This window comes from Phyllobates terribilis, unplaced genomic scaffold, assembly GCF_046119375.1.
Source record: "Phyllobates terribilis strain yellow unplaced genomic scaffold, ASM4611937v1 Scaffold_2__4_contigs__length_985480577, whole genome shotgun sequence".
Lineage (NCBI taxonomy): Eukaryota > Metazoa > Chordata > Amphibia > Anura > Dendrobatidae > Phyllobates > Phyllobates terribilis.
Window position 1 is genome coordinate 431,183,456 of NW_027362762.1, and position 22,098 is coordinate 431,205,553.

Below are 22,098 nucleotides of genomic sequence, written 5' to 3' on the forward strand. Positions count from 1 at the left end.
GCGAGTATGACGTCATTGCCATATGCAGATGTCAGCTGCTGGCCTCTGGCCGGCGGCTGACATTGAAAATGCTGTGCTGGGAGACAGTCTCTGTGCGGCAATGCAGCGCTGCTGTCGGCGGCTCCTCCTGGACCAGGTCGGGATCGTCAAGGGGTCGGACTCTGTGGTGCCTGCGGGCCACATCTGCAGGAAGGCCGCCGAGGGAACGGAGGACAGGTGAGAATCATCTTTTTTTTTTTCTATTTTATGTGTGTGAAGAACAGCACAGGGGGCACAGAGCCACAACATGGGGACCGGGATGGGGCACAGAACCACAAGAGGGGACCTGGATGGGGCACATAGCCACAAGAGGGGACCTGGATGGGGCACATAGCCACAGGATGGGGACCTGGATGGGGCACAGAGCCTCAAGATGTGGACCTGGATGGGGCACATAGCCACAAGATGGGGACCTGGATGGGGCACAGAGCCACAAGATGGGGCACAGAGCCACAAGATGGGGACCAGAGCCACAAGATGGGGACCTGGATGGGGCACATAGCCACAAGATGGGGACCTGGATGGGGCACATAGCCACAAGATGGGGACCTGGATGGGGCACATAGCCACAAGATGGGGACCTGGATGGGGAACATTGCCACAGGATGGGGACCTGGATGGGGCACATAGCCCCAAGATGGGGACCTGGATGAGGCACATTAGTACAAGATGGGCGCCAGGATGGGGAACGTTGCCACAGGATGGGGACCTGGATGGGGCACAGAGCCACAAGATGGGGACCTGGATGGGGCACAGAGCCACAAGATGGGGACCTGGATGGGGCACAGAGCCACAAGATGGGGACCTGGATGGGGCACAGAGCCACAAGATGGGGACCTGGATGGGGCACAGAGCCACAAGATGGGGACCTGGATGGGGCACAGAGCCACAAGATGGGGACCTGGATGGGGAACATAGCCCCAAGATGGGGACCTGGATGAGGCACATTAGTACAAGATGGGCGCCAGGATGGGGAACGTTGCCACAGGATGGGGACCTGGATGGGGCACATAGCCACAAGATGGGGACCTGGATGGGGCACAGAGCCACAAGATGGGGACCTGGATGGGGCACAGAGCCACAAGATGGGGACCAGAACCACAAGATGGGGACCTGGATGGGGAACATTGCCACAGGATGGGGACCTGGATGGGGCACATAGCCCCAAGATGGGGACCTGGATGAGGCACATTAGTACAAGATGGGCGCCAGGATGGGGAACGTTGCCACAGGATGGGGACCTGGATGGGGCACATTAGTACAAGATGGGGACTTGGATGGGGAACATTACTACAAGATGTTTTCCATTATTACTATATGATGCTAATTGTAAGACAATATTACTGTATGTGGCCAATTGGGGGAAATAAAATTGTAAAAAAAATAAAAAATAAAATAAAGCATGAAAAAATATTGGGCACTAAAAATGCTGTTTTATATGTAAACTAAAGTAAACACAAAAAAGTGCACGTTTATTATCGCCACATCCATAACGACCCAAGCCATAAAAGAATAAACACGGCAAAAATGTTCAAAAGGTGTATACAAAAAAAATGGTATCACTAAAAATGTCACATTGAACAAAGAATGCGGCCCCCCAAATTCAAATTTTTTCCATGTGCGGCCCATATACCCAGCCGAGTTTGAGACCCCTGGCATAGACCACAGCATAATTGTGATCCAAAAAATTGTATTTAAAATGTTCCCAATAAAAGCTTCAATTCAATCCACAGAAAAGTCCCCACTCAGGTCCGTCATCTGTCAATGGAAATATAGGGGGCTTTCACGTTACTGGTAGTACAAAGGCTCTGGAAAAGCGCTATGGCTCCTCACCCCCCCAAAAGAAATCCAGCGAATTCTGCGCTCCCAAATCCAAATGCCACCTCCGTTCTAAACCCCACAGTGTGCCTAAACTGCAGTTAACGTCCACGTTTGGCATTTCTGTAGCGATGAGAGCCCGCTTAATTCATAGGGTCCGTGTCCCCCGAAGCACAAGCTGGGCATAACGTGCTGTTGTTTTTTTCTTGCTTTTTTAATTTCTTATTATTTCTCTAAGGCTGCGGCCCCACTATCCGTATTTGGTCAATATTTTTCCTCAGTATTTCTACGCCAAAACCAGATGAGACTAGGTATAATAGAAACAAATGCACCAATTCTGCTTTTTTGACTCGCTCCTGGTTTTGGGTCCCACTCCTGAGAAAAAATACTGACTGAATACTGACCAAATACCGATAGTGGGGCCGTGGCCTTAATCCGATGACCTTTACATGTCAGCTACACAATGGAAATAACAGGAGCATAAATTTAGTTGCTAAAAAAGGAAAATAAGTTTGATAAAATTATTTAATGTCTCCATGAATTTGCACCAACAAACTTAAGGTTATTACAGTCTCTTACTGATAATGTACAGTATGTAAAGCGCTGCGGAATATGTTGGCGCTATATAAAAATAAAGATTATTTATTGGTTTACATGGACAAAAGCCTTCAATTCTCTGCAGAGACAGCAGGCTTAAAGGGGTTGTTTGGCCTTAAACTACAACTTGTGAATCATCACATCATGCACGCTGTGAGAACTTTCTGGCGCCGGGAGCTGGTAGTCATGTGACTACAAGTATGCGATATGCTTACTCCCAGGCCACATTCCGACTAGACTGTGTGTTTACCGCCTCGCTCAATACACTTGTGTTGAGCAAGGCCGCACACATCTAGTCGAAATGTGGCCAGGAGTATGCATATTACATGTTTGCGGTCACATGACTTCCTTTACTAACATCGGAGAATTCATAAAGTGCGCGTGATGTGAGGATTCCTAAGTCTGCAGTCACATAGAGTGACTGCAGACTTGTAGTTTAAGCCCAAAGAGCCCATTTAAGTTTTGGTTGAGCTCAAGGGTGAGCTTCACTCTTCAGCATTCCACTTTCACCTATCTGGCAATTGCACATAGTTTTCAATAGCCATTTGCACTTCCTCACACCCAGACACTCCTCTTTTGGAAGGCTCTGAGGTGGCAATATTCATCACTTCCAGGACTTTGCCCTCGTTGGGCATTCATCTTCCAGTTGCAGGCATAAGCCTCAATGCTCCCTTGTAGAGCAGTGTTCCCCAACTCCAGTCGCTAAGGCCCACTAATAGATCATGTTTTCAGGATTTCCTTAATATTTTACAGGTGATGGAATTATTGCCTGTGCAGGTGATGCAGTTATCACCTGTGTAATACTAAGGAAATCCTGAAAACATGACCTGTTGATGGGCCTTGAGGACTGGAGTTGAGGAACCCTGTTCTAGAGTGCAACCTTATCTCATTCACCGGCATAACTTAAGCGCTATGTGAATCCCTTGCCTTTGACTTTCAGTTGGTGGCACTTTCTCTCGCTTAGAGTTGGGTTGTTCTTCCCTCTCCCACGTCTGGAAAAACACAAAAGCATTCAGAGTTGAACTTTCTTCTTGATTTTCTGTGCCTGGCAGTTCATTAGTTGACTAATGCCACTCACCCCCACTTACTAACTAATTGTATTGCAGACTATTTCTCTATGCACACTTGCTGTCTCTAGACTACTATCAGGAAAACAGAGACCTTTATGCGATCTGTTACATTATGGTAAAAAGTTGATTTCATCCTGATGGCTGATCCCAGGAAACCCAATGACCCCCTGTCTCAATAGCAAGACTTAACTCAAAAATGGTGGTACTTTTAACACAATTGGCCAAAGTGGCTCAAAACGTAAAGGACAGTAGTCAGTGACAATGTCCATCACGATAGTGGAATTTAAGTATTAACTGTCTGCTTTTTCTGCTAGGAAAAGAGAAGATAATTATGTGTGAATTTACTAACATGTCTCATTATAATGATTTACGCACTTTATTCATGGATTTATCCTATTTGTAAGCATATTCTGTGGCAGACAATTTTTCACATTGGACATTTTGATGCCTGTGATTTCTATGAAGATATGTTTTCTTGTTTTTTTTTCAAAATAATCCTGCAGCTATACAGGGGAGAACCTGAGTGAAGAATTCTCTTTTTGGAATTGTCTATTTTACAGTCTCTCTTAAGCTGATCAGAGATCTCAGAAGACAACCGCATCTAGTTCTCTCACTTTTACAAAAGGAATGGCAGACTTTTGTTATAGGATGCTTTCCTTATCCCTACACTAAACTACTTTGACAGGCTTCTTTTTTCAGGGACTCCACAATGATAGTAAGATTGGAACTCGCTCGTCTGAGTCGTTGTCCTTGGTGGAAAATCCTGATGGCTGTTGTGGTGGGAAAGAACCTATGCTATTCTAATTAAGGAGCAAGTCTTCTCGCCTTCTCCTTGTCAGACATAGTGACAGCCGTCCTGATTTCCTCATATTTGTATTTCTTTATGCAAGAAGCCTTTTGACGGCAGCTTAGCATTTCACAAGTACGGGTTGTCACTCTAGGTGCCTTCTAGGTGTATGAGACGGCAGGCACAAAGCGGCAGTTTAGCGGTGGTGTGTTAGTCTCTTTACTAGCAGAGTCACCTTATTAATGTCTCAATGCTCGGCTGCCTTGTAAATTCCTCACACATGTACAGCACAGTAAGGAAGTCGTCTTGTCGGCTCTGTTTCCTACCACTGAATTGCTGTTCTCCTGCTCACATATGATGTCTGTTACTAAATGTAGTAGTAGTCATCGTGCAGGCCAATAAATCTTTATTCTGCTTTGGTACGAGGTGGGGATGGAGGGATTATTGTGCTAGCTGGAAAGGTGTAGGTTTCTTTTTTACTTGCAACTGGACACCAGCAGATTCCTTTCTACTGAGAAACTTAAAACTTTTTTTTTTTTTCTAGGGAACTAAAAACAAAAAAAAGAGGCATACCTTGACTGTGCTGTCCTCATCGGCTTCTTCCAAAGCAAACATGTCCTAGACGCGAGGGGACGGAGGCTTCTCTGTCATCTGTGAAAATAACACACTGTGATTGAGAGAGAAATAAATGGTCTGGTTTAGAACTGTACATAATGTACCTAAATTAGGTTTCGGCTACAAGGCCCTTTTAGTATTCATGGACTTTGGCTGGTTAGTACCAGGAAACATTATCTTCGTCATTCTACCATTTTCAAAATCTCCAGTTCTTTTCACTGAATGGAAACATTCAGAAGTGTAAAACCAGTTGTGGTCACTTCCAACTAACAATTGTGTGACTCACTGACCAGTTCATTTATGGGTTTTTTGGGATTTCATGTCTAGGCAAAAGTTTGCAGTTTTTAGCAAATGTTCGTTTAGCGACTCTAACTTTTTTGTTAAGTGGACAATCCTTGTAATTTTTAATCACTAGATTTTTATTTTATTTTTTTTTCTTGTTTAACTAGTTAAGCAATTACTGATATTTTTTGTAATAAAAAAAAATGCAACTTCGAAGTAGACACTTTGTGTTTGACAACATATGACAATTCCTGTTTAATGCAGGGCTAGCCCTATGATAATAATTAAAGAGGTTGACGTATCGGAGACATTTATGGCATATTGACAAAAAATGTCCAATAGATAAACTCCCGCTGCCGCAACCCCCATCTATATCGAGAATGAGGCCTATTTGGGTATTGTCAGGAATGGGAAGGTATCAACGCATATGCTGTCTCTCTATTCATTTCTATGGGAGCTCCAATAATTGCCAAGTGCGGCCTTTATGTCATAAATGTCTCAGATGGGAAAACCTCTTTAGTCTTTTAGTGGAAAAAGTGTAGAGGAATAAAAACCCCAAAAAGCCTGTAAAATGCATAGGATTTTTTTTTTTCAAGCAAAAAAAAACGCAGTCCTGACAAACAAAAGCATTAAATTGGTTCTCACAAGACACATTTATGGCACATCCATATATACATAGCATATGCTCTACTGTATATATGTGATAGATGTGGTGTCTGATTATATGCGAGTCCTACCTTTGGGATCCACACCAATCTCCAAAACAAGGGTCACCTGTTTCCCTGTTCCGGCTGGCGTCTGACCAACAGTGTGAGGAGAACGCCCTAGCTCTCTTAATTCATTACTATGGGAGTTCTGAATATAGGACCACAATGCATGGACTGGCTGTGACTCTTCTGACCCGAGCGTCACATATATTTCTATGAGGCTGTCACACTAGGATCGGGTGACCCACGGCCAGTCCATTATTAACTGTCCGTGCTCGGACTGATTTGCATGGATGTATACATGAGCCCTAATAGTGTAAAAGAGTCTAAAGATGCAGCATATTTAATTAAATTTGATGAATCTAGTATAAGTTTACACTGTCTAAAAATGTGCTATTTTAGTAAATCAGGCCCCACTGTGTGAAAACACCCTAAAAGCTGTCAATCATTTCTAGATATGATCTATATAATCCTTTTATTGTAATCCCTTCTAGTAAAGGCTGTTGTTTGTAATCTACTCCGGCAATGGACTTTATGGATCTCACTTTATTAGTTTATTTGGTGTCGTCTTAATTTTGCTTCTTGGGATAATGTGTGAACAAAGGGTTTGTTCTGTAAGTCTTATTGATGTCTAAATCTAACATTTACAGCAAAATTCACTGCTGTTTCCAAAGCAAACATGTCCTAGATAAATACATTTTCAGCAAAATTTCAATAAAACCTCTATTTAATAAAAAAATAAAAAGCTAATAAGGCGTATTAGCTTTCACCCACCACCACTTACCAGTGGTTTTATTCTGTTCTTTTTTTTTTTTCTTTGTCTGGACACATTCTGGACCATATCCTGCAATTGGTAAAAGGCATGAGAAATGGAAAATGTCTGACAGTCACTCAGTCTTATTAGCTGTACCGCTGTAATTGATCATACTTCGCCTCCATGTTTCCATTATTTTAAGTGTATCAAGCCAGGGTGTGTTTTGAACATATCCTTTAAGAAAACATGTTTTCTGTTCCAACTTCAAACATCTTTTATCTGTGAAAAAGGCCAGCAAGTATTAACATTAAACTTTTCTACTGCTGTGGATATAGGCCTCCAGTGCTCACATGTTGCTCTTTACATTGTTTTAACTTAAAGGGGGTGTCCACCATATGTATTTGAGGCTAAAAAATCATTTCTGCAATTGGGTTTCATTAAAATTTTTAGGTTTTAAAGACCCTTTGTTTCACTGAGCATTCACCTTTGATGTGGTTTATGGTCATGAATCGTATGTGAAGAGGTCAGAAACAGACAGCTAAGGCTATGTTCACACGTTGTGTTTTTGCTGCGTTTTTTTTTGCAAGCAAAACCTGCTCTCTTGGCAGTAAAGAGCTGCTTACAAATAGCAGGTTTTGCTACGTTTTTGGCTGCTTTTTTTCAAGATCCCAAAGTTCAGCTTTGCTTCCACCACAGGTCACCGATGCAAGACATATGTGAAACCATAAAACCAATTTTGGGAAAAAAGGACAATTTGATCAAATTATTTAGTGGAAAAAGATTTTTATATCTGAAAAATAGTGACTGTTCTGAACATAAAAGTTCATATGAGTTCATGAAAAAATACACAATTACAAATGTAACAGCAGGGGCAGTTGAATTGGTCAGGAATAGTTTACCTAAGACATTGGCAGAGCAGTGAGTTTGAAGGACACTGTTTACTTTCACACTTTGGTCAGCCCTTGAGTTGATCAGTTATTGTTCAATTTCACACCTTGGTCGGCCATTGTTTACTTTGCACACATCACTAATTTAATTAAACCTAATTAAATTGTACTAATCCTAAACTGCCATTCTCAGGTAATGAGACCAAGACATTAAGGTTTAAACTTTGGAAAATCACAAAAATAAATGGTTTTCACATACTTCTGTACATGCTTTTTTTCACTAAAAACGCAGCAAAACCTGATACCTGCTTTTTTGCTGCATTTTTGCACTTGCTCATTGCTTTCTATGGTGACAAAACGTTGAAAAAACGCTTAAAGAAGTGACATGCTGCAATTTTCAAAAACACAGCAGTTTTCCAATTCAGTCTGGAAAAAAACAATGTATGTGCATGAGATTTCTGAAATCTCATAGCTTTTTCTGGTACTGTTAAACACATCTTAAAATGTACATATATGTGCATAAAAAATGCAGCAAAAATGCAACATGTGAACATAGCTTAAGGAGTCTGCTGTAAACTCTTCCTGAAAGAACAGGATGCATGAGTCGAAAAAAACATTGCCATAATTTTTCAAAATATACATGTAACGCAAAAACCTGATTTAAACAATTGGTCATTTTTTATGAAATATTCAATTTAAATCTAGAAGGAAAGTAACTAATGTTAGTTTGGTTGTGGTTATTCTTAACTATATGAATATTTTATGTAATTGTTGTTGTTTTTTTGGATACCTTGCTGGATGCAGAGCATAAATCATTCATTTTTTTATCTCATCAGAACCAGCAGCAGTAGTACTGGACTTACCATCACTAGTCTTCTCAAAGAAAAAGAAGGCTCTGAAGTTGCCAAGTTCACCACAGAAGAATTATGCCTAATCTGCAGTATCCTGAGTACAGCTGAGTACTGTCTGGCAACTACACAACAGGTACACAATTTTTTTTTTTTTTGCATAACTTCTGCGGTACTAGTGTGTAATCAGCACAATGGCTATTGTGTTTGGGATAGTTACTTTCATTTACCACTTCAAAAGTGAAAAACTCCAGCTCTGTTCACACCATTACCGAACTAATTCAAAAGTAAAAGTTAACTGTAACGTGTTACTTCTGCACTTTTTTATTCTGTTCAAAAACATAGAAATAAACAAACCAGATAAACGCCATTGTAGTCATCAGGGACCATCTGATTCAGTTTGCATCCATTCAGTGACAAATCTATTTTGCACATAAATTCCGTTTCCCTTTACCTACAGTAGAACAGAGCAGAAAAAAAGTAGGCGTGAATAGATCCTTAATTTGTTAGTGGACTGCTTATAATTTTAACAGATTTTTTTAACCTCAGGGAGGAGTTTGTACTGCAGTTGTTGTTTTTTTTGTTTCTTGCTTTGTTTATCCCATTCACAATTTGGGCACTATTTCCCTCTGTAACTGGGTCTGTTATGGCAGCACAAGTTACAGAAAGAAAATCAATGACGCAAGTGAATATATTGTCCACAGAGGTTTTTATGACCTTTCTTAGTGATTGTATTGTGTACAAATAAATACGTCATAAAACAGTAAAACAAAAATATTGTAATAAAATAAACAAGTAAACAGTAAATAAATACAATTGCTATTATTAAAATAACTTCATTGTCATTTTGTCTTGTAGCTGGAAGAGAAGCTAAAAGAAAAAGTAGATGTGACACTCACAGAAAGAATTAATCTAACAGGAGAGATGGATACTTTTAGCACGTAAGTTTGGCTTTCTTGGTGCATTTGTATACTATTGAACTTCCTTATGCATATGTGCAAGCTATACTATTCCCATCATATTGGTTACATAATCTCAGTATGCCACATTTACATTTTACAATGTACCTACTCTTAATAGGACTGTCCACTACTAGGACAACCCCTTCTTGAACTAAATGTTTGGCCCCGATAAAATAAAAAAACCTATACTCACCTCCCATGCTTGCGCTGTTCCAGCGGATGTCAGCACTCGCGGTCCCGGAGCTCTGGTGCGGTGGAATGACACGCGGTGCCAGGCGCCCAGCCAGCACTGGCTTCACTGTCTCCACCTTTGTACTGGAACGACGTCAGCATGGGATGTGAGTATACGTTTTTTTTATTTTATCGCGGCCAAACATTTAGTTCAAGAAGGATTTGTCCTAGTAGTAGACAACCTCTTTAAGGTATGCATTTCACCCCAAATTAACACTTCAAGCTAACTACATAAGCTTGTGCTCAGTGCACCCTTACTGTGGCTAAATTCCTCAATGAAACGCTCAACCCACTTGTAGATTACTGCCATTCATTCTACGCGTATTTAAGTAAGACACCATTGGCTGAAGATATACCTCCATTATGTGATGACTCTCTCTGTTCAGGAGAGCGCACACAAATCACTGTCTCCTCGCTTCTGACATTGCTCTTCTCCCCTGCTTTAGCTACAGTGCATGAGTGAGCACACAAATCACTCTCTCCTCGCTTCTGACGTTGCTCTTCTCCCCTGCTTTAGCTGCTGTGCATGAGTGAGCACACAAATCACTCTCTCCTCGCTTCTGACGTTGCTTTTCTCCCCTGCTTTAGCTGCAGTGCATGAGTGAGCACACAAATCACTCTCCTCGCTTCTGACGTTGCTCTTCTCCCCTGCTTAAGCTGCAGTGCATGAGTGAGCGCACAATTCAGTCTCTTTGCAGCTGACATAACTACAACGCTATACCCAAGTGATGTCATCAGCGAGGAGAGAGTGATTAGTGTGCTCTGTCTTGCATAAGGACAGTAATCACATCACCGAGGTTATTGTTGCTTCACCTCTTACAAGGTTATATGGTTAGTTTGAAGTGTAAATTTGGGGAGACCGACTCCCTTTAAGCCCAGTCCATAGTATTTTTAGATTATTTCAGTTGACTTCTTTTCCTCGTAACAAAAAGCATCTAACATAAATGATTTAAGAAGTTTGCTTTTTGACAACCTTAAATTAATCTGTGCAGCCAGTTACATGTGCTCTCCTGATTATTACAGCTCTTGAGCTATTGGTATGCTTGTAGTCCTGTTGTATCTCTAAGGTGTTGAGGAAACCATGACACATTTTATGTTAAGTTGTATTAAACACATAATTAATTAGTAATGGTAGAAAAGTGAAAAATGAAAATGTATTTTCCTTCCACATGAAACTAATGTTTTAGTTTTAACTAAAACAAATGTGCAGGTTAATGATAAAAATGGTAAAATGTCCTATATCTTTTTCGGGTATGCCAGTTAGTACCATATTATCATGCCAATGCTTGCATATAGAGTGGGGTGTAATTCAGGATTTTCTAGTTTCATCGGATTTATCTATACCATGGTGGTGTAATTTTATTTAATTTTTTTGTTCCAAAGAATAAAACTTTTTTTGCTTTCAGAGTAATTTCGAACAGCATTCAGCTCCTTGTACAAGACCTTGATTCTGCTTGTGATCCAGCACTAACTGCTATGAGCAAGGTATGTACCTCTGAGATTAATTTGCTCTTCAACAAATAGGATTAATTTACATAAAAGGCAATTGACGCTAAAGAGAATCCAGCATCAGTTCTTGCTATTTAATCTGAAAGCAGCATAATGTAGAAGCAGAGATCCTGATTCCAGGGATATGTCACTTATTAGGCTGTGTGTTGTAGTTTCAATTCAAACAGTGGTTTATCACCAGCAGATTAACACTACAGGACTACAGCTCACATGCAGAGCAGTCAGGCTAATGTGTGTAACCCCACCCCCACTACTGAGTAGCAGATTGCTCCTAATGCACAGTGTACACAGGAAGCTGACAATCAGGCGGAGGTCGGGTTATACACAGGGCAGAAGACTTATCTGATGTAGATGTAGCAGAGCTAAAACCGGTATTTTATGAAAACTACACCAAGCAGCCCAGTAAGTGATACATCCCTGGAATCAGGCTCTTCTTTCTTTCTTAAGAGTTTAAATGTTGTGCCTTGTATCTTATGAATTCATTTGTAATATTGCCTGAAGAAGGAGATTATGTGCTCTGAAAGCTTGCATATATATATTTTTTTCTGGTTAGTCAATAAAGGTATCACTCCTAGAATATTTTTGTCATTTTTGGACATAAAAGTATTTACATCGATTTTTCTGGCTAACACGGTACCAGAATATAACTTTGTACTGTACATCATACTTTGAGAAGCCAATTTTATTTTGTACCATTTGCCAAATAGGTTCCTGTGGACATTGTGTCCTCAACGGTGCATAAGCTTGTAGCTCCTTCACTAACCTATGACTTCTTCACACCAATCACTCAGACTCTATGTTTGACTTGGCATAGGATGTCTGGTATAGTTGTGTTAGATTTAGCACTTTACATGGACCATAAACAGAGAGGCAGTCATGTCCGCAATAGCTGAAAGTCATTATCTTATTTTTGGAAAGTTACATTCACTTATCAGATAAATGTGTATTGTTGTATAATGGCATATATATGGAAGTCTTTCACTCATGGAAACATGAATTCTGAGCCATAGAGAAGAACTACCTGATAAAAATCCAACAAAGTGAAAAAAAAACTGTAAGCTATCATCCGGGCAATGCTCATCTTAAGGCACTGTGTAGTCTTGATGACTTGTGACACAATTGCACAAATTTTGTACATAGCAATTAGAGATCTGGTTCTGAGATTGTTTTTTCGTGCGACACATGTATTAAAATGCATAGGATCCTTAAAGGGGTTGTCTGGTCGTCTTTCTTCAGCAGCGCACCGCTCCTCTGCCACCAAGCTTCCTGCTTTCTGGAAGAGGTGTGCTTCTGAAGATTGACCATTTAGCCACAATAGTATGTTTTTTCCAACTTGTCTGAACTGTGCGCTCTCCCATGCTGCAAAAATAGGCAGTTTTGTCTCTGCACCATCAGAGGATCACAGGGGCACTGACACTTGCCTGATTAAGTGGTGTGGCCAGCTTAATTGAAAACAGGTTGCTCCTTGCTTAGGAAAGAGGCCACTTCTGATAGACTGCAGCAGTGGCCAGTAACCTGGGCAACGAGCGGTAAACCATAAAATTAAAATCCCTCCATATTGGAGAATGTAGAGGATTTCAGTTAGAAGTAAATTGCAAAGTTGCATGTTTTTACAACTCTTTTCAATGTCACCCTTTAAAGAAGTTGAGACAACTCCTTTAATAAATATTTAGCACTTTTACTTGGCAATGCACCAGAAAAGCAAATCTACACATGCTATGTTTCTGGCATAAATTTTAGTAGATCTGTTTAGCATCGAGTGGGCTTGTAACCTATCGCTAAGCCTAACCTGCTTTTTTGCAAAGTGGCAAGGGTGACGTAAAGGCTGGGGCTACACGGCGACATGTCTGACGCACAATAGTAATTTTTAAAGAAGTTTTGCAGCCAAAGCATTTGTGCTACTTGGCTGTGCCTTGCTGATGCCCTAATTCTTTTTAGGGCTGTAGGGTGGCAGTTGCTCTCCCTGCTTTAATCATCAAGGGGCGGTGCCAATGTCACTAATCCTGCTTTTATTGCTGCTCCTGATGGAGTCCAGTTTCAGAGAAACAAGCTGTGGGCTGGTATTGTCGTCACCCTTCCACAGCCTCCATCACTGCATTTGATTCTGGACGTAATCATAGGGCGGCTATGAAGAAAAACTGGGTAAAGTGACCACAATGTCGCCCCCTGATAATGTCATGTATCAAGCAGGGTAATAAAAGGGAGAAGTGACTGCAGGCCCATCCTCCTGATGATGTCTCATTTGATAATCCCCTCAAACAAAACATTACAAGAAGTAAAGCAAAAAAAAAGTTCAAATAGGTAACGGCAAGATAGGGAGAATGGTAAGTAATTTTGTAATAAAGAAAATGCAACTTATGACCAGTGGCAGAAAATTTTAACACATTTGGAAACATTTGCAACTCTTGTGTAATAGTTGAGTTAGACATAGGTCACAATGCGAAACCATATGAAATCATAATATGCTGCCATGTAGCCCTAGCCAAAAATACACTGCTCAAAAAATGTCGGGCCCTGATACCACCCTCATGGAGTCTGTTTCTGACAGTTTGAGCAGACACATGGATGTTAGTTAGTGGCCTTTTGGAGGTCACTTTGCAGGGTTTTGGCACTGCTCCTCCTGTTCCTCCTTGCACAACGGAGAAGGTAGCGGTCCTGCTGCTGGGTTGTTGCCCTCCTACCGGCCTCTTCCACGTCTCCTGGTGTACTGGCCTGTCTCCTGGTATCTGCTCCATTCTCTGGACACTGCTGACAGACACAGCTTACCCTTCTTGCCACAGCTCACATTGATGTGCCATCCTGGATGAGCTGCACAACCTGAGCAACTTCTGTGGGTTGTACTGTTACACACCGCCTCATGTTACTGTACTTCTAGGGGTGAGAGCAATGACCAAATAGAAAAGTGACCAAAAAAGCTAAAAAGGATGAGAACAGAGATATGGTCTGTGGTCACCACCTGCAGAACATCTCCTTTATGGGGGGTGTCATGCTAATTGCCTATCATTTCTACCAGTTGTCTGTTCCATTTGCACAACAGCAGGATAAATTGATTCACAATCAGTGTTGCTTCATAACTGGACAGGTTGGTGTCACAGAAGTGTTATTGACTTGGAGTTACATTGTGTTGTTTGTGTTCCCTTTATTCTTTTGAGCAGTGTATTTTCTTTTATGTCACTTTCAAGATACAAGCTTTTAATTAATTTAACTGCAGCTTTCCTTGCTGCTGCTTCAATTACCACTTGTGCAAATAGTTTTGCGCGGTTGATAAATGGTTAATGAATTGTATTGCAGAAATAATGGTTGAAGTAGAAGCCAGCCAGACAATTTTATATTACCATTCCCTTTGTATGGGCTTCCTTTTGAGATCATTAGTCCCCAGTACCAGGCCGAGCAGGCAGGCACCTGTGTGCAGACAAATTGCAGTCAGCAGGTAGCAATTGCAGATGCTGACTTTTTATTATTATATATGTTGGATGGAAGCAGTTGAAAACTACCTGGACTGTGCCCAAGCAAAACACAAGGGGGAAAACGTTTAAAGCCTGATGAGAAAATTTATTCTGACAGGGGCAAAACAGCCACAGCGGAGTTCAGTTTTCCCTTAATGGATTTTCATGCTGCTGCTTCTCTAAGCGCTAGAAGAATAATGATAAACTAAAATCTCAGATCACAGCTATTTTTCCAACCACTTTCTATAGTAAAAAAAAAAAAAAAAATGGAAAAATGTTTTGGGTTTATAAAATGGGAAAGAAAAGTGACATAAATAGCGGTGTTGTAATCATAGACACTACAAATAATCCCTTTGTGCTGCAGAGACCTGAGATTATTTACTGGCACGGTTATAGTGTGTCATCAAAGAGTGCAAACCGCAGTTTGATTTATACATGTGTTCAAAATAGATTTTAGGAAAAGGGGGTAAATCCGGAGATCGGAGCAGTCCATGTCCCCATGTGTTCTCCTTTCCATGTTGCCCCATCTGTCTGTGTACGTCCTTTCTTTCTCATCAGTACAGAGGTCCTGGCAGGTCTCGTCACCCTGCTTCTGTCCTTCCTTTATTCGCAGTGAATAAGTACAGAGTCTGGTTTTCAGTAGATATATTTTTGTCAAGCACATGTTCTTCAGGTGACACAGCAGAGTTGTAATGCCTGCTCTTGTAGAAGAAAAATGAAAAATTCCCCAATCCCATTTGCTGAAATGCAGACCTAAACTTGCAAGGAACCTCCACCATGCTCCACTGTTGCTTGCAGACACTCATTACTGTTCTGCTCTTCAGCCCTTTGTGAACAAACTGCTTTCTGTTACAGCCAAATATTTCAGTGTCATAAATCCCTAAGCCAAATTTAACAATGTTTTATAGCATTTATTACACCAGTTCTTAGTTTTACCTTCTTCCAAAATTTTTCATTTCACTGTGATGTTCAACAGAATTCTGAATGCATTCTTGTATAAAAATCACAAAAAATGCGTATTCTAGACAGGTCTAAAAGTCAGTACAACCTCTTAAAAGCAAACTTTAATATTGGTGTTTATATTTTAATTTAACCTTAGTTTAATTTAGTAATACAGGCACAAAAATAGGGTAAAGTCGAGAGATTATAAAGGAAGTATTATATATATATATACACACACACACACAGTACAGACCAAAAGTTTGGACACACCTCATTTAAAGATTTTTCTGTATTTTCATGACTTTGAAAATTGTACATTCACACTGAAGGCATCAAAACTATGAATTAACACATGTGGAATTATATACTTAACAAAAAAGTGTGAAACAACTGAAAATATGTCTTATATTCTAGGTTCTTCAAAGTACCCACCTTTTGCTTTGATGACTGCTTTGCACACTCTTGGCATTCTCTTGATGAGCTTCAAGAGGTAGTCACCGGAAATGGTTTTCACTTCAAAGGTGTGCCCTCTCGGGTTTAATAAGTGGGATTTCTTGCCTTATAAATGGGGCTGGGACCATCAATTGTGTTGTGCAGAAGTCAGGTGGATACACAGCTGATAGTCCTACTGAATAGACTGTTAGAATTTGTATTATGGCAAGAAAAAGTGGCCATCATTACTTTAAGAAATGAAGGTCAGTCAGTCCGAAAAATTGGGCTAACTTTGAAAGTGTCCCCACGTGCAGTTGCAAAAACCTTCAAGCGCTACAAAGAAACTCGCTCACATGAGGACCGCCCCAGGAAAGGCAGACCAAGAGTCACCTCTGCTTCTGAGGATAAGTTTATCCGAGTCACCAGCCTCAGAAATCGCAGGTTAACAGCAGCTCAGATTAGAGACCAGGTCAATGCCACACAGAGTTCTAGCAGCAGACACATCTCTACAACAACTGTTAAGAGGAGACTTTGTGCAGCTGGCCTTCATGGTAAAATAGCTGCTATGAAACCACTGCTAAGGACAGGCAACAAGCAGAAGAGACTTGTTTGGGCTAAAGAACACAAGGAATGGACATTAGACCAGTGGAAATCTGTGCTTTGGTCTGATGAGTCCAAATTTGAGATCTTTGGTTCCAACCACCGTGTCTTTGTGCGACACAGAAAAGGTGAACGGATGGACTCTACATGCCTGGTTCCCACCGTAAAGCATGGAGGAGGAGGTGTGAAGGTGTGGGGGTCCTTTGCTACTGACACTGTTGGGGATTTATTCAAAACTGAAGGCCTACTGAACCAGCATGGCTACCACAGCATCTTGCAGCGGCATGCTATTCCATCCGGTTTGCGTTTAGTTGGACCATCATTTATTTTTCAACAGGACAATGACCCCAAACACACCTCCAGGTTGTGTAAGGGCTATTTGACCAAGAAGGAGAGTGATGGGGTGCTACGCCAGATGACCTGGCTTCCACAGTCACCAGACCTGAACCCAATCGAGATGGTTTGGAGTGAGCTTGACCGCGGAGTGAAGGCAAAAGGGCCAACAGGTGCTAAGCATCTCTAGGAACTTCTTCAAGATTGTTGGAAGACCATTTCTGATGACTATCTCTTGAAGCTCATCAAGAGAATGCCAAGAGTGTGCAAAGCAGTCATCAAAGCAAAAGGTGGCTACTTTGAAGAACCTAGAATATAAGACATATTTTCAGTTGTTTCACACTTTTTTGTTAAGTATATAATTCCACATGTGTTAATTCATAGTTTTGATGCCTTCAGTGTGAATGTACAATTTTCATAGTCATGAAATTACAGAAAAATCTTTAAATGAGAAGGTGTGTCCAAACTTTTGGTCTGTACTATATATACACTGTATATATACAACACAGACAAGGGAATACACTTAGCTTGAGAAGACACCAGAGAGATGACGCCAACTATCCTCTAAGGGAACTCCAAGAAGCCACTAGCCGACTGCTAGTACTTCAAACCTGGACAGAGGAAAATAGAGCTATCACCGGCGACTCTATGGAGAGAGAGGGTATTTAAATATCCAGCAAGGGTGTGACAATTAGCAGCAGAAGGTGAAGGTAACTGCTAGGTCCTAGAGAGAGCAGGATATCACTTCACTCTAGAGATGGAAAGATCAAGAAGATGCCTGCAGAGCCAAGCGCAATGACCTTCTACAGCTGGATCTAGAATTCCTGTCTGTCACACCTGACACACCCGTGACAGGTATCTTCAAGTGCAGCCATGAAAACCATCATTAGCCATGATGAAACTGGCTCTCATGAGCACCCCCAAAGAATTACCGCTGCTGCAGAGGATAAGTTCATCAGGGTTAACAGGCTCAAAAAAACACAAATTTGCAAAAATTTAGATAACAGTCCTCTTCACAAACAAATGTATCCAAGGCACCAGAATAATCCCATAGTTAATTCTTTATTAATTAAAATACACTGTCAGGCTAAAGACAAAATGCATTCACTGTTTCAGGCATAACACAGCCTTTGTTGAGCCAAAATGTAAGATGAGCAGCATAATTTTGATTTGAAAAACCTCATAATGTGTCTAAAATATTGCATACTTTTTTTAGCCTGACTGTATTTTGAATAATAAAAAATTGTCTACAGGATTGTGTTGATACCTTGGATACATTTCTTTGTGGATTTTCTGGCAATTAGGTTGGAAACTGCCGAAAGCAAACACGATTCCAATACAGTGGTGCATTGGAAAGCTAAAAGATACATAAAGTAGTTCACACATCACAATATCAACTGTCCAGAGGAGACTGTAAGAAGTAGGCCTTTATGTTCAAATTGCTGCAAAGAAGTCATTGCTGAGGACTACAAACTAGAAAAGAGACTTGTTTGAGCCACGCAACACATGATTTGAACATTAGATTAAATTAGTGGAAATCTCTACTGAAGTCAAAATACAAGAGTTTTGGTACCAACCGTCACGTCTTTGTGAGATGCAAAGAAGATGAGCAAATGGTTTCTACATATGTGGTGCCCACCTTGAAGTATAGAGTGAGAGGTGTGATGATGTTAGGGGTGTTATACTAAGTGACATATGCAAGTTGGGAAAGAGATATCAGAATATTAAAGTAGAAAAACGTAATAATAATGTAGTGCACATTTCAAAAATTATTTCTCACTGATCGTTATTTGAAATAAGCGCTGCAGAATCTCTACATAAAGAAAATTGATCAAGAAGAAATACAGACCCTCATAGCATGTATTCTATGACATTTCCAAGCTATGTCGGGGCTATGCGACTCAGGAGGAGAGGGCTGGATTGATGCCTCAGATGACCTGTCCTTCACATTCATCCAATCTCAACCCAATTGAGTTGGTTTGGGGTGAGTTGGACCGCAGAGTGAAGGCAAAGGAGGCAACAAGTGTTCAGCACCTCTGAGAACTTCTTCAAGACTGTTGGAAAGCCATTCCAGGTGACTACCTGAGGAAGCTGGTTGAGAGAATGCCAAGGCGTTGTAATGCTGTTACCAGAGTAAAAGGGGGTACTCTGAGGAATATAATGTTTATACATACTCTAGGTCATATACGTCAAACTCTGGCCCACGAGCAATTATATTTGGCCCGCGACGCCGGGCACGTCCCCCGAGTATATTTGACCCACAATGTCGGGCCGGTCCCCCGAGTATATTTGGCCCGCGACTCCAGGCAGGTCCCCTGCCCGGCATCACACTTTCATCCAGTATTGAACTTTCAACCATATCGGCATCCTAGGTGCCAAGACAGTTGAAAGCGTCTGACGTCTGAGCGCAGCGAGCGCGGTGACATCATTACAATGCACCTGTTCTATCGAGATGTGCAGAGCATCTGAAGACACCATGAAGAGACCGGAGCTGCAGGGGAACGGGCAGAGGTGAGTAGTTGTATTTTTTTTTTTTTATGTGGGGCCATTATACTGTATGGGGCATTATGTAGGGTCATTATAGTGTATGGAAGGCAATACAGGGCCCCATTATACTGTATGGAGGACTATGTTGGGCCCACTGGGCAGCACGATGGCTCAGTGGTTAGCACTGCAACCTTGCAGCGCTGGAGTCCTGGGTTCAATCCCACCAAGGTCAACATCTGCAAGGAGTTTGTATGTTCTTCCCCGTGTTTGCGTGGGTTTCCTCCCATACTTCAAAGACATACTGAAAGGGAATTTAGATTGTGAGCCCCAATGGGGACAGTGCCGATATTGTCTGTGAAGCGCTATGGAATTAATGGCGCTATATAAGTGAGATAAATAAATAAATTATACTCTAAATTATTCTGTATGGAGCTCTCTTTGTGGCTATTATGGAGGGCTGTGTGACGATTACAGTTGGGGAATCATACTGTGATGGGGTCACTATCCTTTGTTGGGAGATTGAGGAGGGGGGGTACAGTAGGGTCATCATATTGTCCATGTGGAGGAATTCACTGTGGGGGTGTCATTCTGTGTTTGGGGGCACTTTTGTTTGCATCATACTTTATTATCTGTATTAGTCAAGGTTTTTTATTCTTTATTACATATTTAAATTAGGCCATTGGGCCATATTCTTTTTACTGCTCTTACATAACATATTATATTATTCCAATATTTTCTTCTAAGATCTATTAATTAAAATGTACTTTGTTCATAAGACAACCCCTTTAAGTTTGTTTCCATATGAAAAAGTTCATTGTTGTATTTAATGATAAGGAAAAACCTCCTTAATAAGACATTTTTTTTAATAAATATCAAGGTTGGCCCGCGAGTTTGTCCGAGTTTTTGCAACCTGTGTATATGAGGTTGACATCCCTGCGCTAGGTTGTTTCTTTACGTCTTGTTTCCATGTTTGTTCCTTAGTGGCATTTGGCTGCCTTTAGTCTGAATCTACAATGTGCACATTCCAAAAAGAACAAGAAAAACCAATGATGAACAGATGTGTCCAGATTTTTTACCTGTTCTGTAGTTAAAGGGTAACAGTGTATCGCTAGATAAAATCCTTCATTGATTAGTACCTTGTTTTCTCTGTAGAATTGCGTTTAGTATAGTATTTTTTATTTTACTTTCCACCACATAAAGTTTGTGTTGTATATTTGCTATTTTTGATCTTTTATTTTGTGTTGTACAGATGCAGTGGCAGAATGTGGAACATGTTGGTGATCAAAGTCCCTATGTTACTTCAATAATCCTACATGTAAAGCAGAACGTCCCCATTATTCGAGATAACTTGGCATCAACCCGAAAATACTTCACCCAGTTCTGCATCAAGTTTGCCAAGTAAGTTACTAAAAGTTTGATTGACTTGATGAATACAGCCATTATTTATTACTTGGTAGATTACAATTTCTAACTTATTTTCTTTCTAGCAGAATTGCTCGAAACAACTTTTCTGTGGTTTTTAGGGTTTTATTGCAATAGCGGGAAAGCTGTAGTTAAGTCTAAGGCCGGCCCTTCAGGACACAACATCAGTGAATAAAATAAGTGGATCAAGAATTGTGCCAAGGGTACCAATTTGGTATTTTAAATATATGTAAAAGCTTTCTTTGCTAGAAGCTTTTGTACAAATTAAGGGTTTTAGCTTTTCTCCATTTGTTTTTGTTTGTTGATACAATTAGATTTTCCTGGCAGTGTGCTTTAGAATAATATTAAAAGGTATTATGTTGCCGGTTTCCTCGCGGTACTGCCCAAGAATGGTTTAACCGCTGCTGACTTGGGCTGTCATGCTCTCCCCATGCAATAGCCTACATCTTATTAACACTGAGAAAATACAGGTTATCATAAACAGCAGCCAATGGATTTCTGATGACATCTGCAGGTGCCTTATTTTGCCAATTTACGAGAAAAACTTCTTTATGTACAGTTCCCTCATATATTCTTCAAAGTGTCTCTATGGGTGGGTTCTGAGTATGCGAAATGCGTAAAAACATTAGCTGTTACACTAATGCATTATGCTATTACATACCAAGCTGTAAACACAGCGGGATATTAAAGATGTAAAATTAATGTGGAACTGCAAATATTCGCTTAGTAGTAAAAACGATTAGCTAGTAAAGCAGGCACTAAGTAAGACCATAAAATAACCCGAACGCAGTTTGGAGCCTATTTTGATAGTAAAAAATAGCCGTTCAAGGATTGACATTCACATTAAGGAGTTAACCCAACATCTGCACCTATGTGTCCGAACTGCAGAAGTATTCAGGTACTCAATGATCCCAGTGCTTGCGCAGTATCCCCAGTGGTATACTCCTCCTGCGTTCTAACAGGAACCCCCTGCCTGCGTATGCTGCCTCTGCAGACAGCTGCATCATTCATCAGCATAAGCCCAAACCGTCACAGCCTTTACCATTCAGCGTTTTTTTCTCTCCAATGGTCTTTTTCAGAAGTATGTGGTTGGAATCACTATTGCACTTGTAAACCTTTTATTTAGAAATAACTCTAAAAGGGATTGTCCATTACTAGACAACCCCTTATTAATTGAGGCCAGAGAGGTGAAAAAAAATTGATATTCAGCTCTGACCATCCATGCTTCAGTTATCAGTTATTCTGCTGGTTTTCTTCTGCTTGGCAGCACGGTGGCTCAGTGGTTAGCACTGTAGCCTTGCGGCACTGGGGTCCTCCTATACATACTAGT

General features: G+C 40.8%; 1 protein-coding gene across 1 annotated transcript in view; it reads left to right on the top strand.

Moving 5' to 3' along the window:
* VPS53 (VPS53 subunit of GARP complex) overlaps positions 1 to 22,098 on the top strand; it is a 267,635-nt gene that overhangs the window by 171,363 nt on the left and 74,174 nt on the right. Inside the window, exons 15-18 of the mRNA XM_073665297.1 lie at positions 8,393 to 8,540; positions 9,263 to 9,345; positions 11,004 to 11,082; positions 20,596 to 20,744. Of these exons, the coding sequence (XP_073521398.1) occupies positions 8,393 to 8,540; positions 9,263 to 9,345; positions 11,004 to 11,082; positions 20,596 to 20,744 (459 nt within the window). The remainder of the gene's footprint in view (positions 1 to 8,392; positions 8,541 to 9,262; positions 9,346 to 11,003; positions 11,083 to 20,595; positions 20,745 to 22,098) is intronic.